Here is a 12,747-nt window from a genome sequence, read left to right as displayed (position 1 = left end):
TGGCTCTGTTGAGCAGCGGATAGGCGTCTTCGGCGGCTTATGCGGGCTGAGTTGAGGCCTGGAGGTGGGCTTGAGGTTTAGGGGAAGGGGTTGGGGTTGGGGTTGGGTTGGGCTATGGGTTTTGTAGCTGGAGTGTTGTGGTTGAGTGTGACGCCTCTGCCGGGATGACTGGGTGGATTGGACGAGATTTTGTAATTAGTCGACATGTTTCAGCGACTTGGATTCGCCGCTGCTCTCTCTGAGCTCTGAGCGTCCGCTGGTTCAGTTTCACATGTAGTCACTGCTGCTATTGGTAAATGTTTTCTTAGGGCCTTAGCATCACAATTTCAAATGCTTTAGTGTGCTGTATATGTAGGGAGTGCCAAAGCTGATTGGTTATTGCCTGATTCGGAAATCTGCGCGGTGGAGATTATGCTCCACGCATTGCTACTGAGATCCTTTTGGCTGGCCGGCTGGCTTCGATGTGCTGCGGTCCTTCTCCGGTCCGCAAATTGCGTAGTACTTGCTGTACAGTACGCACCACCATCTAATACCTCATACGTTTATCATAGCGACGCGCCAGGGTATCTTCGCCAGCAGCCAACACTCCATCTACTAGAAACCCAACACCAGCCTACAAACGGCTCAACTCTCATCTGCGAAATTCAGCGCCTGCTTCATCGCCACTGTCTCCACCTCCCCCTTCTCCCTCCCCTCCCCCTCATCCGGTATGAACTTCCTCATCACCCCATCCACATACCCCCCCGGCACACCCATCCTCACCGCATCCCGAATCCCCATGTTCATCCGGAACACATACTCCCTCCTCGGCCTGCTCTCCGCGACCCTCTTCCGATCAATGTAGACCAGCACGTCCCTGCCCTGCGCCGGCCTCGAGACATCCACCCACCCGTCCTCGACACGCGGTTCCGACGCCCAGAAGTCGACCCCCAGCGTCTCCTTGGTGTACGCCTCGGGGACGCCCTCGTTGACGTCCAGCCGCGCCTCGTCCGGAGGCAGGAGGCTGTAGATCAGGCCGTAGACGGCGTCTGCTGCTGCTGCTGCTGCTGTTGCGCTGCTGTTGCTTGCTTCGGCGGCTGCTTGGTCTGCTGCTTCGGCTTCTGCTTCTGCTGTGTCTCCGCGCTCGACGACGTTTGCGTAGCCGCGGTCGTTGATGATCCAGCGGTAGTTGGACAGGCGCGCCACGCCGAGGTATTGGGATGTTGGACAGCGCAGCTGCATTTGGTGCAGCCAGAGGTTGCTGCCGTAACCGAAGTAGAGGGTCTGGGGTTTAGCGAGTGTGGGGTTATCTGGAGTGGACATGGTTAGGGAGTGCATTGTGGGTGGTGGGAGTCTACGGCTTGACGGGCGCTTTTGTGTTGGTGGATGAGTGACTCATGTGATTTCTAATTTTTGGGTTGAGCTGTGGTTTGGTAAGTTCCTTCCAGTAACTAACTTTGCAGAATCCGGGAAGGCTTTGTATGTCACTAGGATGAATGGGGTTTGGCTTTTTGCAGTTATAGGACGTACTGATGTCAAGAGCGTAGACGGAGGTGACCTTCCCGGCGACGGTCCTGGATCCACTCACGCACCACTCACTGCAATTTTAGCGCAGATGAGGAGTTCAAGTCTGAAACCCTCGCACTATCACTCAAAGTAGCAGAGCAAATACGAACTCATATTTTACTCCTTAGGAATACATATTTGATCAAGTGAGTTCAAGGGTAAATATTACAAACGACCGAATACACCTAAATGTAGCGAGTTTGATATACGCATCCCCTAGTGCTGCCGATCGTTCGGAGAACGCCGCCCGTTTTACTATATAAGACCTTTTATTAAATTTAAGAAAGATTATCTATTTAGCGAGAACGTTGAATCTATTAGCATATTAGTTAAGAATTAATAAGATTACCTAGTACCCGCTATGCTTATTATCTGTCGCTACCTTAACTACCTTTTCTATAATCGGGACGGCGTCCCCTCTTCGCTCAAGGAGAAGCCTCATTACTCCATTCCCACACCACTTATTCCTGCCGCTGCCTTAACTACCCCTTCTGTAATTGGGACGCCGTCCCCTCTTCGCTTAAGGAGAAGCGTCATTACTCCTTCCATCCTCTTATTCCCTGCCGCTGCCTTAACTACCTCTTCTGTAATTGGGATGTCGTCCCCTCTTCGCTTAAGGAGAAGCGTCATTACCCTATCCCCTATCCTCTCATTCCCTGCCGCTGCCTTAACTACCTCTTCTGTAATTGGGACACCGTCCCCTCTTCGCTCAAAGAGAAGCGTTATTACTTCTTCCCCCTTCCACCTATTCCTTGCCGCTGCCTTAACTACCTCTTCTGTAATCGGGATGCTATCCCCTCTTCGCTCAAGGAGAAGCATCATTACTCTTTCCCCACACCACTTATTCCCTACTGCTGCCTTAACCACCTCTTCTGTAATAGGGACGCCATCCCCTCTTCGCTTAAGGAGAAGTGTCATTACTCTATCCCCCTCCCCCTCGTTCCTTGCCGCTGCCTTAACTACCTCTTCTGTAATTGGGACGCTATCCCCTCTTCGCTCAAGGAGAATCGTTATTACTTCTTCCCCGAACCGCTTATTCCCTGCCGCTGCCTTAACCACCTCTTCCGTAATGGGGACGTCGTCCCCTCTTTGCTTAAGGAGAAGCGTCATTACTCCTTCCCCACTCTCCTCATTCCCTGCCGCTGCCTTAACCACCTCTTCTGTAATATGGACGCCGTCCCCTCTTCGCTCAAGGAGAAGCCTCACTACTCCTTCCCCACTCCCCTTATTCCCTGCCGCTGCCTTTACTACCTCTTCTGTAATCGGGACGCCGTCTCTTCGCTCGAGGAGAAGCGTCATTACTTCTTTATCAAAAGATCCTGCAATTTCAACCACCTCTCGTTCTGTGACCTGGGTGCTGTCTCCTCTTCGCTTAAGTAGATATATCATCATCTCTAGCTTCTTTGCCTTCTCTAAATGCCCTTGATCTCTGTAGGTTAACGATAGGTTGGCCATGCTGCTTAGCGAGTCTATATAGTCTACACCTTGCACCCGCTTTCTTGTCTCTATTACTTGCATAAACAACTTCTCCGCCTCTTTCCATTGCTGTTGTTTCTTGTATATCCACGCGAGCTTATCCATGCTTGTTAGCGTGTACAGATGCTCTTCCCCAAACACCCTCTTAGAAACCCCTAGTGCTTCTCGAAGCTTCTCTTCTGCCTTTTTATACTCTTCCAAGTCTTTTAATATTAGTGCAACGTTCCATATATTAATCACTTTATCCAAATAGCCTTCTAACTCTGTCTTTGAACGTTCCGGCACCCGATTATTTGTTCGTGTTAAGGTTTCATACTCTCCTGGATCTTGTAACTTCTCCTGGGGCTTTTTCCAGTCCCAGATAAGTAGAAAATCACGCGGAAAGACTGTTACTGATTGTAAAAGCTTTGACCATTCGACACCTCCACTCTTGGTTGGTTTGTCCTCCGGAGAGGCTGTAATCATGATAATGGTAAAGTAATCCTTGCATAGTCGGATGATCATTGGCTTCGGAGCTCCTTGTAGAAGGCAGACGATGTCACCCTTCCGGATGGGTTTCACCGAGGCCTGGAGCGTCCAGAGATCGTCCCACCTCCTCTTGCGTCCCAAGTACCCTGGCATATTCTTGAAAATGACACCCACCTTGTGTCTGTCATCGCTTTCTACTGAGGAAACCTGGCCAAGAATACAGCCCTTGCTCTTAATTACTGCCCTCTCCTCATCGCCCCAAGTCTCCACAGATATCTGTTTATAGAGAAGGAACTTAACAAGACGCTTGAATAGTTCTTCCCATGGAACCGCGTAGTCAGGCGACAAACCGGCTGTGCTGGGTTCATCAGAGCTCATGCCGAGCAGAGCATACACCTTGTCGACGCGCTTAGTAGCCTCGTGGACATGGAACATATCTATCAGCTCGCCTAGGGGGCGTATATCAAGAGAGGCCCTGCCTGGCGAACTCATTGCATGTTTTGGCCGGAAGATTGCTCCCCTTATTAGGTAGGTTATTGGACGGATCAAACTCTCCAAGTCTGGGTGAGCTTCGTAGAAACGGTTTACGCCTAAGCAGAAGGCGTATCCGTCAATCCCCGTGGATCCACACATGATCAAGACATGTCGAGCTGCGGCAACTTCCTGAAGCACCTAGATTGGCCTTTTAGTAATCTCTACGCATAGTGTCGAGCATCTGCTCACTTACCCAAATGCGCTGAAACCACGGTCGTTGGAGCAGCGCGAGAATTGCTTGCTGGATTGTTTTGTCTAAAGAATTCATAGACTCCTTTGCTGCAATATCGCGTATCCCTTCGAGCGCTCCATCGCTATCATCTGCCGTCTCTCCGAGCCAAACAAGTACGCGGGTTGCTTTACTATAGATCTTCACCATAAGCTGAACCTGATTACCCTTCTCTTCCAAGTTTTCTTGGTCGATACAAACAGCATCCACCCATATGATTCGCTCAAAGCGGTGATCTCGAAGACGTGATAGCGCGGTGTGAAGGTTTACCGTGACGGGCAAGTTTTGCTTGTTTATGTAGATAGAACGAGGCTTGTCCGAACCACCCCATGTGTAGGATAAAGCCTCGTACAGATGGGTTCTTTGCTCCGAATCCTGTAGAGAGTACTCGACGAGCTCGCACTGTATATCGGCCCTCTCGTTTTCATGTGGCATTAGGCGAAGCAAGCGAATATTGTCAGACCCTGGCGAAAGCGACGAATAATGGTGTTGAGACATGGCGTAAGAGCTCGTACACAGAGACTGGATAATTCTGACGATGGTTCTGGAGGAGTCCTCCACGTTCGTTGCCTGCTTACATAAGCAGATTCCCTTTGGTTCCTTTTTGGACGACGTCCGTAAGCAACCACTTATGACTCCGTAGGTATAGGCCTATATAAAGGCCTATATTCGTCGTAGATAGATTTGATAGATTCATTCATTCTTTATCCTCAGATCCAGTTCATCAAATTCTGATGGATATTATAATGACGTTAGCAGGGAGGAAGTCGACCCGCTCAGGCCACACCCTCGTTGAAGCCGCCTTAGCTAGCTAATGATTAATTGACGAGTTGCACGCTGCTGCCAGCAATAACGGGAATATTTGGTCGGGTTAGCAAGGACCTTTGATGTTCTTGACCGTGCGCAGGCCACAATCTATTGGCACCCATCGGTGCAAGGGATAACGTTTTAGCCACCCAGTCGAGCCACCCCAAAACACACCAAAATCTACCAACTTTAGCCTTTTACAACTCCACCCTATTAAATATAGCTGCTTATATATAAAGGTATTCTATTTATAATATTTTTAAAAGAGTATTACATCATTATTTCTATTTATTACCTAATTCGGTCCCTTTTAGGTCATATAGGCTTTTATTAAGTATTTATTAGCTTAAATATATAATACCTTTTTAAAAAACATTATAAATAGAATACCTCTATATATGTAGCTATATTTAAATTTTTATTTAAATATCTTTCGTAAGGGTGGAGTTATAAAAGGTTAGATTTTGATGTGTTTTGGGGTGGCTGGCTCGACTGGGTGGCTAAAGGGTGTGTTCGGTTGCAAAACCGTCAGATTGAATATGAACTGAAAGTCCGGCAGAAAGGACGCGTTCCTTCCCGATTTGACACGCGTCTGTGGCTCTACGGGTTGCACGGACGTGTGCAAATATGAAGCCTCCATATTGAACTGGAATCTGTAACGGGAGCTTTGAGCTCCATATTGAAATGACGCCAAGAGCTCCATTTCAATAGCTGTATACGGTAAAGTTGCCAATATTTTAGCGTGCTATTCTGGCGTTTTGCGAGCGGTGAGAGGAACATCAAATTTTTGAGGCTGTGCAGACAAAATCACTCCGAATGAAATGGAATATGAGGCCTCCATATTGCAACCGAACGACCCCTAAGGGAATGTTCGGTTGCAACTCCAGAATCAATCTGGAGGAGGTCAAATCTGAATCTGACGCGATCGTTCGGTTGCATCCCTCAGAATCAAAAACTCAGCCACAAAAGTTTTGATGTTCCTCTCACCGCCAAAAAAACACGCTAAAACTTGGCGCACTTTACCGTATATAGAATCTGAACTGAGGTCTTGGCGTCAGTTTAAATCTGAAGGCTTCAGATTGCACACGTCCGTGCAACCCGTAGAGCCACAGACGCGTGTCAAATTGGGAAGGAACGCGTTCTTTCTGCCGGACTTTCAGTTCAGATTCAATCTGACGCTTTTGCAACCGAACGTTGCCTAAAACGTTAGGCCAAATCCCCCACATGCTGCTAACAAAATTTCGGTGCCTTCTTACGAAGGTTTCACGGTCAATTCCCTCATTAAGAATTTCACTGCAATTTTAGCGTTGGCGAGGGAATGAAAAACTGTCACGTGAGAAGGAGCTAAACCCTAGTTTATTCTTATCTCATAAATCAGACCCCCGGGGAGAAATTGCGCTACGACGTGGAAGGACTAGCGCTACGCTTGTGGACCTTACCCTAGTCCTATAGACTCCTGGACCAATCAGATCGCACCAAGAGGAATTTCTCCCCAAGGGTCTAAGAGCTTATGGGCGCCCTTTATATAAGAACCCAATGTTTTTTATTAGGCGATAACTCTTCCACCACAATACATATCTTAACCCTTTTATAACGTCTAGTTATTATAAAAATACTATAAGGTAGGAGCTCTTTAATTTCTCTATCTATTGCATTAAATAACAACATCGTAGCTATATTATAGTTGGTTGCGTTAGTCGCATTTTATTGGTCGCATTTTCTTGTCGGTCGCATTTTCTTGTCGCAATTTTGCCTCACTACTATGCCTTACATACTTCTCTATGTCTAATTATCTCTAAAATAATACAAGCTAAAAGCTCCTTTTCTTCTCTATCGCCTCTATATTATGGCAATATTATAGCTCTATTCTACAAGAAGTTAGATATAGGTAGTTAGTCAGTTTTAGTCTAGTTTTGTTACAATTTTGCCTTACTACCAAAACTTATATACTTCTCTAGGTCTAATTATCTCTAAAATACTATGAGGTAAAAGCTCTTTATCTTCTCTATCGTCTCTATATTATAGCAATATCATAGCTCTATTTTACAAGAAGTTAGACATAGGTAGTTAGTTGGTTTTAGTTAAAATCTACAAAACATTCAAATTTAAAGTCTAACTTACATTCTGCGACGATATATCTCGCCCCCTATTATTCTTAGTAGGGGGTTATAATTTATAAATATATAGATATAATTACCTAAAGAATCTATTGCATTAATAAAATATATAATAACTCTTATAGTAAGGACGTCGCTCATAGAAACACGCAAGATTTAATTTTCAAAACATTCAAATCTCACCAAAGCGACGCCCATAAGCTCTCAGACGCTCCGCAGAGGATTTTGTTAGGTGACAGGGGTGCGCAGGGGGCTGGAATTAGTGCGCTGTTCTAACTGGTCCAGAAGTAGGGTCTATGCGCTATCCCTTGTCACGGAACAAATCTTTTGCGGAGCGTCTGATTCATGAGATAAGTTTATTCTCCACTGATTTTGAAAGATAGCGATGCTTTGTGTAACTATCATAATGGTCAATCACGCCCGAACACGTCTTTTTCCCTATCTTCATCCCAGGCCGAATCATGTCATTTCGCACCATAGAGGGAACTATAGCTGAACAGTTTCATATTGTCTTAAACCCGAGTGTCTTATCCACTGCTCATGTCAATTGTCGGGGCCTTGCGCTTAACGATTCGATTTGTGTTTCAGCCGACATGGCCGCAGATTCCTTGAGCACTTCCTGGGAACCATGCTCCTCGACCTCTCGCATGACCCCTTCCCGCCAACGGTCACTCACCCTGGAAGTCTCCGCCGTGGAATTAAATAATTTACTCGTGGCCCAAGTGGTAACTACGCCGATGGCCAAACCTGCCCCTACTAAGACTAGCTTGCCAGCTGTACTCGACTCGTGCTGGTGAATGTGAACCTCAGTTGGTTTCCAATTGAAAAAGGAGTTTCCGGAGGCTACACTCGCTCCGTTGCGATTGATCCGTTTCCGGTCCCAGCCGCGTGTCCGAGCGAGTTCGGCGACTTCGCCATTTCAATGAAGATAGGATTGTAAATGATACTGGAGAAGGCTAAATATGGTGCTTGTTAGCAAGCATCCTTGATGGACTTGCTCTGCCAGCTCTGCGTATGGATGTTTTCAATTATACCTCTTCCTACTTGCGATCAAACAAATCGAATATTTGAATCACCACTACCAGCTCCAACCTCTCTCACTATGGTAACAACAGCCTAATAACTCAAGGGGCGGGATTGTACTGAAGCTATGAACCAAGGCCAAACAAACACGTGCGCAGCAGCAGACATGCATGATGTTGGGCCAATGGTGTGTCCCTACGCTAAGATATTTTTCGTGTGCTGTTTCGAACGAGTGGGCCTGCTCTACGGGTTCCAGCTTGCTGCTCGGCACTCCAACTACCTTTCAGCTATATTCCACCAAAGATATTGACTAATTTACTCTTATTCTATCATTTTCATTAATCAAGCATACGCTCCATCTCTTCGAAAGCTCTGGGTTGGGGGTAGTCCAACTTACCGTTCGTTCTTGTTACGTGTTCCGCGTCGTGTTCGCTTCTCGCTTCCCGATGCATGCGGTCTAGTTTCAACAGCTATGGAAGTGGCAGCCATCGGAAAGATAATTCTTACACACCTCATTGAGAACCGTCGGGATTATCTACTAGCAATCTATAAGAAATGGCAGCAGATCCTAGCAGCTCCCGCAGAGGTGATGGAGGTTGGGCGACAAGTCGAGGCTCTTTCCATCCATCTGGAATTATTGCTTGAGCAAGTTGCTGCGAAAGATTCTATAATCAGCGTTGAGGCTTCTGACGAAGCGCAGAAAATTGGAAAATTCCTGGAAGGATGCGCGGCAAACCTGGTGACCCTTACGGAGATTATGGATACACACTCTACTTGCTTACCTGACGGCCAGAAAACGTGGAAAGATACATTTCGCAGGTTATACAAGGGCTACTCCTGGACCCTAGAGAACGGCAGGGTGGGTGATCTAATTCAAGCGATCAAAAATGACATCGAAATGGTCACAAAAATCACAGTAGCAATCCAAAGGTAGGATAACCTCGGTCTGATCCATTCGCAAAATTCTCGTACTTACAATACCCTCGAGCAAAACATTGGGAAATCTACAATCGGTGCTCTCCCGAGTTGCAGACGATACCGCCTACATACGCCAAAAGATGGACCACCTTGATGCAGGTATGCAGCGTATTTATGACCTGCTTAGGGGAATGGCACAGGGCAACCGTGACTCCTTGGACGGAATGTTTAGCTCTGCGGGATCTGCCAGTTTTAATGATAATGCCGTTGATATCGGTACTGATGATCCTCCGCCGTATGATGAAGAGCCGAATTCAAGTAATCAGGCATTTGCTTCAAGTGACCGGTTTCGGTGCACTGCAGCACATCAATGGGAGATAGTTCCACAAAATGAGCCTAGCTCTCTGCGTGTGACAACAGCGGAATTTCTGTGGCGCATGGCAAAGGTAACCGCAGATGTTCATCCGTGGGATAACAAGATCCGCGCTTCCAACAGATACAAAGACGGGACTTGTGACAAGGCATTGTATAATGTCGTATGTCACCTCATGTCGATATCCGAGACACAAATGAAATGGAGTACGATAAGTATTTCGAGTTGGCTAACTGCAGGAGCTTGGTACCTGTCACTGGTATGAATATCTATATGGTCCGTTCGTACAAGAATTCCAGTGCATTCTTTGACTATGATCTAGGCCCGTTTCAAAATGTCATTTGGAAGTGCGGGGAAGCCGTCAGGATCTCCGATGGAAATTTACGCCAGCTTTGTGAAGGTCTACTGGGTAGTTCTTACTATTGACCAGCATCCCCAAAAGCCTTTGTTACAGGATGCAGGGCAGACGTATCAGGAGCTGGAGCAGTACGAAAATCTAATTGCTGTACGCAAATCATTTCTCTTCAGCAGGCATTTTATTTCCGTTCAACTAATCTTTTCTATTTGGATGATTTAAAGGCCTTGCACAATGAGATCCGCAATGCGGAGCAAATATTGCAGCGAGAACCCCTGCAGACCATCGCATCACAACTACGGCAAAATCTGGGCAAGATCTGGGAGCGCGAAAAGGATTCAAGCACCATTGCCAATGAGCATGCCATTGGCTTCTACGCTTCGAGGATTTTAGAGTCTGCTGTGTAAGTATACTCTCTTTGAATGTTCCAGATGTTCTCTAACTAGCTCTAGGACGAGTCAATCATATATCAAGCCCACTTCGAGTGAGCTTCTTGGCCAATGGGAATCACTGTGTCCGTGTACCTGCATCTGCCTGCCTAAAGATCACGAACATGTTCCCGAAATGCCAGCAATATTTGCTTGCATGTGCAATAAATCGAAGCATTTACAATTGCTTCATCAATTTTACGGTAAGTCGATATGCAGGTTCTCCGAGCCCTGACTGTTGGCAGATTTGCTAATTGTCTCGACAACAGTGACTGTAGACTCCTCCGCAGAGAACATGAACAATACAACTCTAGAGATCCATAATGTATTGCGTAATAAGGACCGTATAGAGACGGTTGCCCTTGCTGTAGAATGTCCAGACCAGGCAGGTGAGCTTGAGCGCTTAAAGGTTATTTCCCTCTCCTGCTCGTCTCTGTAACTAACAAGGTGATATAAAAAGCCCGAGACAACCTCCGCAGGCAATTAGATGGCGTTACAAGGCGCTTACTGTACCTTCAGAGTCCTGGGATACAATGGGCAATTGAGTCTTTCAATGGTCCAAAAACCATAAGGTAGACTAAGGGAATCGATGGCTAGAGAGCCCCGCCGCTAATAATCATAGGCTCGCACGATCCCCCTTCGATAATGGCAAGATCGGTGCACCTTTCGTTAAATCTATTGCGAGTCCTAGACCTGACCACTGGCGGGAGATTGAGACTCCGAAAAACATTGACCGCGTGGACGAGGCACTGGTTAAGAAATCAGTCTGGTCAGATTTCTGGTCTTTCCTCGGGCTCGAAGGGGGAAAACAGAAAGTCCAGAGAAAGGAAAAGACATCTGAGCTTGCTGTTGAGACTAAACGAGTACCAAATGATGAGCTGAATGCATATTACAGCCCAAAGCCAAAGCCGCCAGATGACACGGAAGCTTTAGGAATCACGCCATTAGCCGTTTCTCTTCATACTCACTGGAGTGCATCTGAACCGAAGTTTACTCTGCATATTGTTAACACGACATCGTGCTTTGAGCTCTGGTTTGAAATACGTATGTAATTTTCATATCTATCATCAACACAACGTCTTACAAATGGTGCATATAGACCCGAGAGTTATATTTCAGCGCCGCTCTAGCTCGCTGGCCTCCGTGCGCATATTCTTGCCACCAGGTGTGAATAATGAGGTAATGGGACATTCAACAACAATGGAGACAACGCTTGATTTCTCTGATCCTCTTGGTTCGTCGATCCGATTTTCTTGTAAAGATTCAAGTGTTGTAAAGACTCACATTTAGCAAAGTTCTCGAAAGCTTTCAACGCAGTTTATTCATTGCCAAAGCGCATAAACAGCTCGGGTATATCGAACGAATGCCAAAATCAAGTGAATACCGTAGAATTTACCGTAAGCAAGTTAAGCTTTGGGAAGGGTTAGTAGTGTTTCTCAATAAATCAATTTCCTTTGTGGCCTCGGATTAAGTCTTGAGGTAGCTGACCTAAGTTCACACATCAGAGAAGTGCAAGCCTGTGCGGATGAGCAATTGAAGCCATCTCAATCTATCGGCGGACGGAGGTTTCTTATAATTATCGGCGAGGTCACACAAGGAGACTTCGGCCGCCCGACAAGTGGCATGGTGTGGGAGAGCTCGAACATGACCGAGGCTTTCATCTTCGCAAGTGAGTATCCAGTCTCATGGCAGGGCGAAAACATGAGTGGCTCACGGCTCACATGACACTTTAGTTAACAAATATGATTCTGGACCATACTACACCATTCCTTCTCCGGAAATCGAGACATCATTCGCAATGAGGATCTCCGACACGTATTCTACTCCAGGAGCCGTTTCTTCTTCTGAACCAAGTACGGAGCTCGTCTTATTGCGGCCGAAAGCGAGACGTCAACTCTCAGATGTGACTTCCAATTCCTATACACCACTTAAAAGCGAACTGGAGATTCAATTCATCACTGCTAACGGTACGTGATCATTGCCTATATGATGCAAGAGGTTTTCTTAATTTTAAGGTAGATGCCATGACCGTGCGCGGCATATGCGAGGGAAGGAAGATCCAGCTCCAATGGTATGCGGCACATCTCCTATCCAATTTTTCTGGCGAAAGGGTTATACTGATCCCAAATCGGAAGCATACTAAAACAGCTAAAATTTGAGCCGACGAGGAAATTGGGCATGCATACTTCTTCCAAGTCACAGCCAGCGACGACAATGTACGATGTGGTGGTTGAACTTGGGGACTGTAGATCAAGAAGATCTATGCGCCTGTGGGTGCCGATGAGGTCGAAAAGCTCCAAGTCTGAGAGCCGCGGTCTGGAGGTCATGATTTATACTCGTGAGTAGCATTGGTGTCATTATTGCTGGCTTGATTTCAACTTACATTTCACATCAGACTCCGAGGACACCCGCTATGGATGGGAATCGAACGTCGTATCTCTTTCTAAGGCGGAGATCTTTCCGTTGGATGATGG

General features: G+C 46.6%; 5 protein-coding genes across 5 annotated transcripts; 3 read left to right on the top strand and 2 right to left on the bottom strand.

Annotated features, from left to right (window-relative positions):
* Positions 1-624: 624 nt before the first annotated feature.
* On the bottom strand, positions 625-1,302 carry K441DRAFT_565764 (uncharacterized protein; the record flags this gene model as incomplete). Its single annotated transcript, XM_067643716.1, has 1 exon — positions 625-1,302. The coding sequence occupies one exon, from the start codon at positions 1,300-1,302 to the stop codon at positions 625-627; it is 678 nt and encodes a 225-aa protein (XP_067502794.1).
* Positions 1,303-2,090: 788 nt separating this feature from the next.
* K441DRAFT_638279 (HET-domain-containing protein) lies at positions 2,091-4,779 on the bottom strand (the record flags this gene model as incomplete). The annotated part of the gene is made up of 2 exons (XM_067646534.1): positions 4,217-4,779; positions 2,091-4,161 (listed from the first exon to the last, which is right to left on the bottom strand). Coding segments are annotated over exons 1-2 (2,604 nt in total), but the record flags the coding sequence as incomplete, so codon positions are not given.
* A 3,290-nt stretch (positions 4,780-8,069) lies between these two features.
* Positions 8,070-8,592, top strand: K441DRAFT_142534 (uncharacterized protein). The gene is made up of 2 exons (XM_067640138.1): positions 8,070-8,281; positions 8,337-8,592. The coding sequence occupies exons 1-2, from the start codon at positions 8,165-8,167 to the stop codon at positions 8,511-8,513; spliced, it is 294 nt and encodes a 97-aa protein (XP_067502792.1). The 5' UTR covers positions 8,070-8,164; the 3' UTR covers positions 8,514-8,592.
* Positions 8,591-9,832, top strand: K441DRAFT_142513 (uncharacterized protein). The gene is made up of 2 exons (XM_067640137.1): positions 8,591-9,129; positions 9,188-9,832. The coding sequence occupies exons 1-2, from the start codon at positions 8,672-8,674 to the stop codon at positions 9,753-9,755; spliced, it is 1,026 nt and encodes a 341-aa protein (XP_067502791.1). The 5' UTR covers positions 8,591-8,671; the 3' UTR covers positions 9,756-9,832.
* A 1,293-nt stretch (positions 9,833-11,125) lies between these two features.
* Positions 11,126-12,478, top strand: K441DRAFT_142547 (uncharacterized protein). The gene is made up of 6 exons (XM_067640139.1): positions 11,126-11,317; positions 11,373-11,507; positions 11,569-11,695; positions 11,779-11,942; positions 12,007-12,240; positions 12,293-12,478. Exons 2-6 carry the CDS (start codon positions 11,456-11,458, stop codon positions 12,430-12,432), a joined length of 717 nt encoding a protein of 238 aa, XP_067502790.1. The 5' UTR covers positions 11,126-11,317; positions 11,373-11,455; the 3' UTR covers positions 12,433-12,478.
* The last annotated feature ends 269 nt before the right edge of the window (positions 12,479-12,747 follow it).

Source organism: Cenococcum geophilum (assembly GCF_001692895.1).
Source record: "Cenococcum geophilum 1.58 unplaced genomic scaffold K441scaffold_27, whole genome shotgun sequence".
NCBI lineage: Eukaryota > Fungi > Ascomycota > Dothideomycetes > Gloniales > Gloniaceae > Cenococcum > Cenococcum geophilum.
Note: the sequence above shows the minus strand (reverse complement) of the source record. Positions and strands in the feature narration are given on the sequence as shown.

Coding starts and splice junctions, on each gene's coding strand:
- K441DRAFT_142547 (XM_067640139.1), top strand. CDS start 11,456: ATGGGACATTCAACAACAATGGAGACAACGCTTGATTTCTCTGATCCT. Junction 11,696..11,778: donor CAAGTTAAGCTTTGGGAAGG/GTTAGTAGTGTT, acceptor TTCACACATCAG/AGAAGTGCAAGCCTGTGCGG. Junction 11,943..12,006: donor CGAGGCTTTCATCTTCGCAA/GTGAGTATCCAG, acceptor ATGACACTTTAG/TTAACAAATATGATTCTGGA.
- K441DRAFT_142534 (XM_067640138.1), top strand. CDS start 8,165: ATGGACTTGCTCTGCCAGCTCTGCGTATGGATGTTTTCAATTATACCT. Junction 8,282..8,336: donor CTCCAACCTCTCTCACTATG/GTAACAACAGCC, acceptor CTATGAACCAAG/GCCAAACAAACACGTGCGCA.
- K441DRAFT_142513 (XM_067640137.1), top strand. CDS start 8,672: ATGGAAGTGGCAGCCATCGGAAAGATAATTCTTACACACCTCATTGAG. Junction 9,130..9,187: donor ATCACAGTAGCAATCCAAAG/GTAGGATAACCT, acceptor AATACCCTCGAG/CAAAACATTGGGAAATCTAC.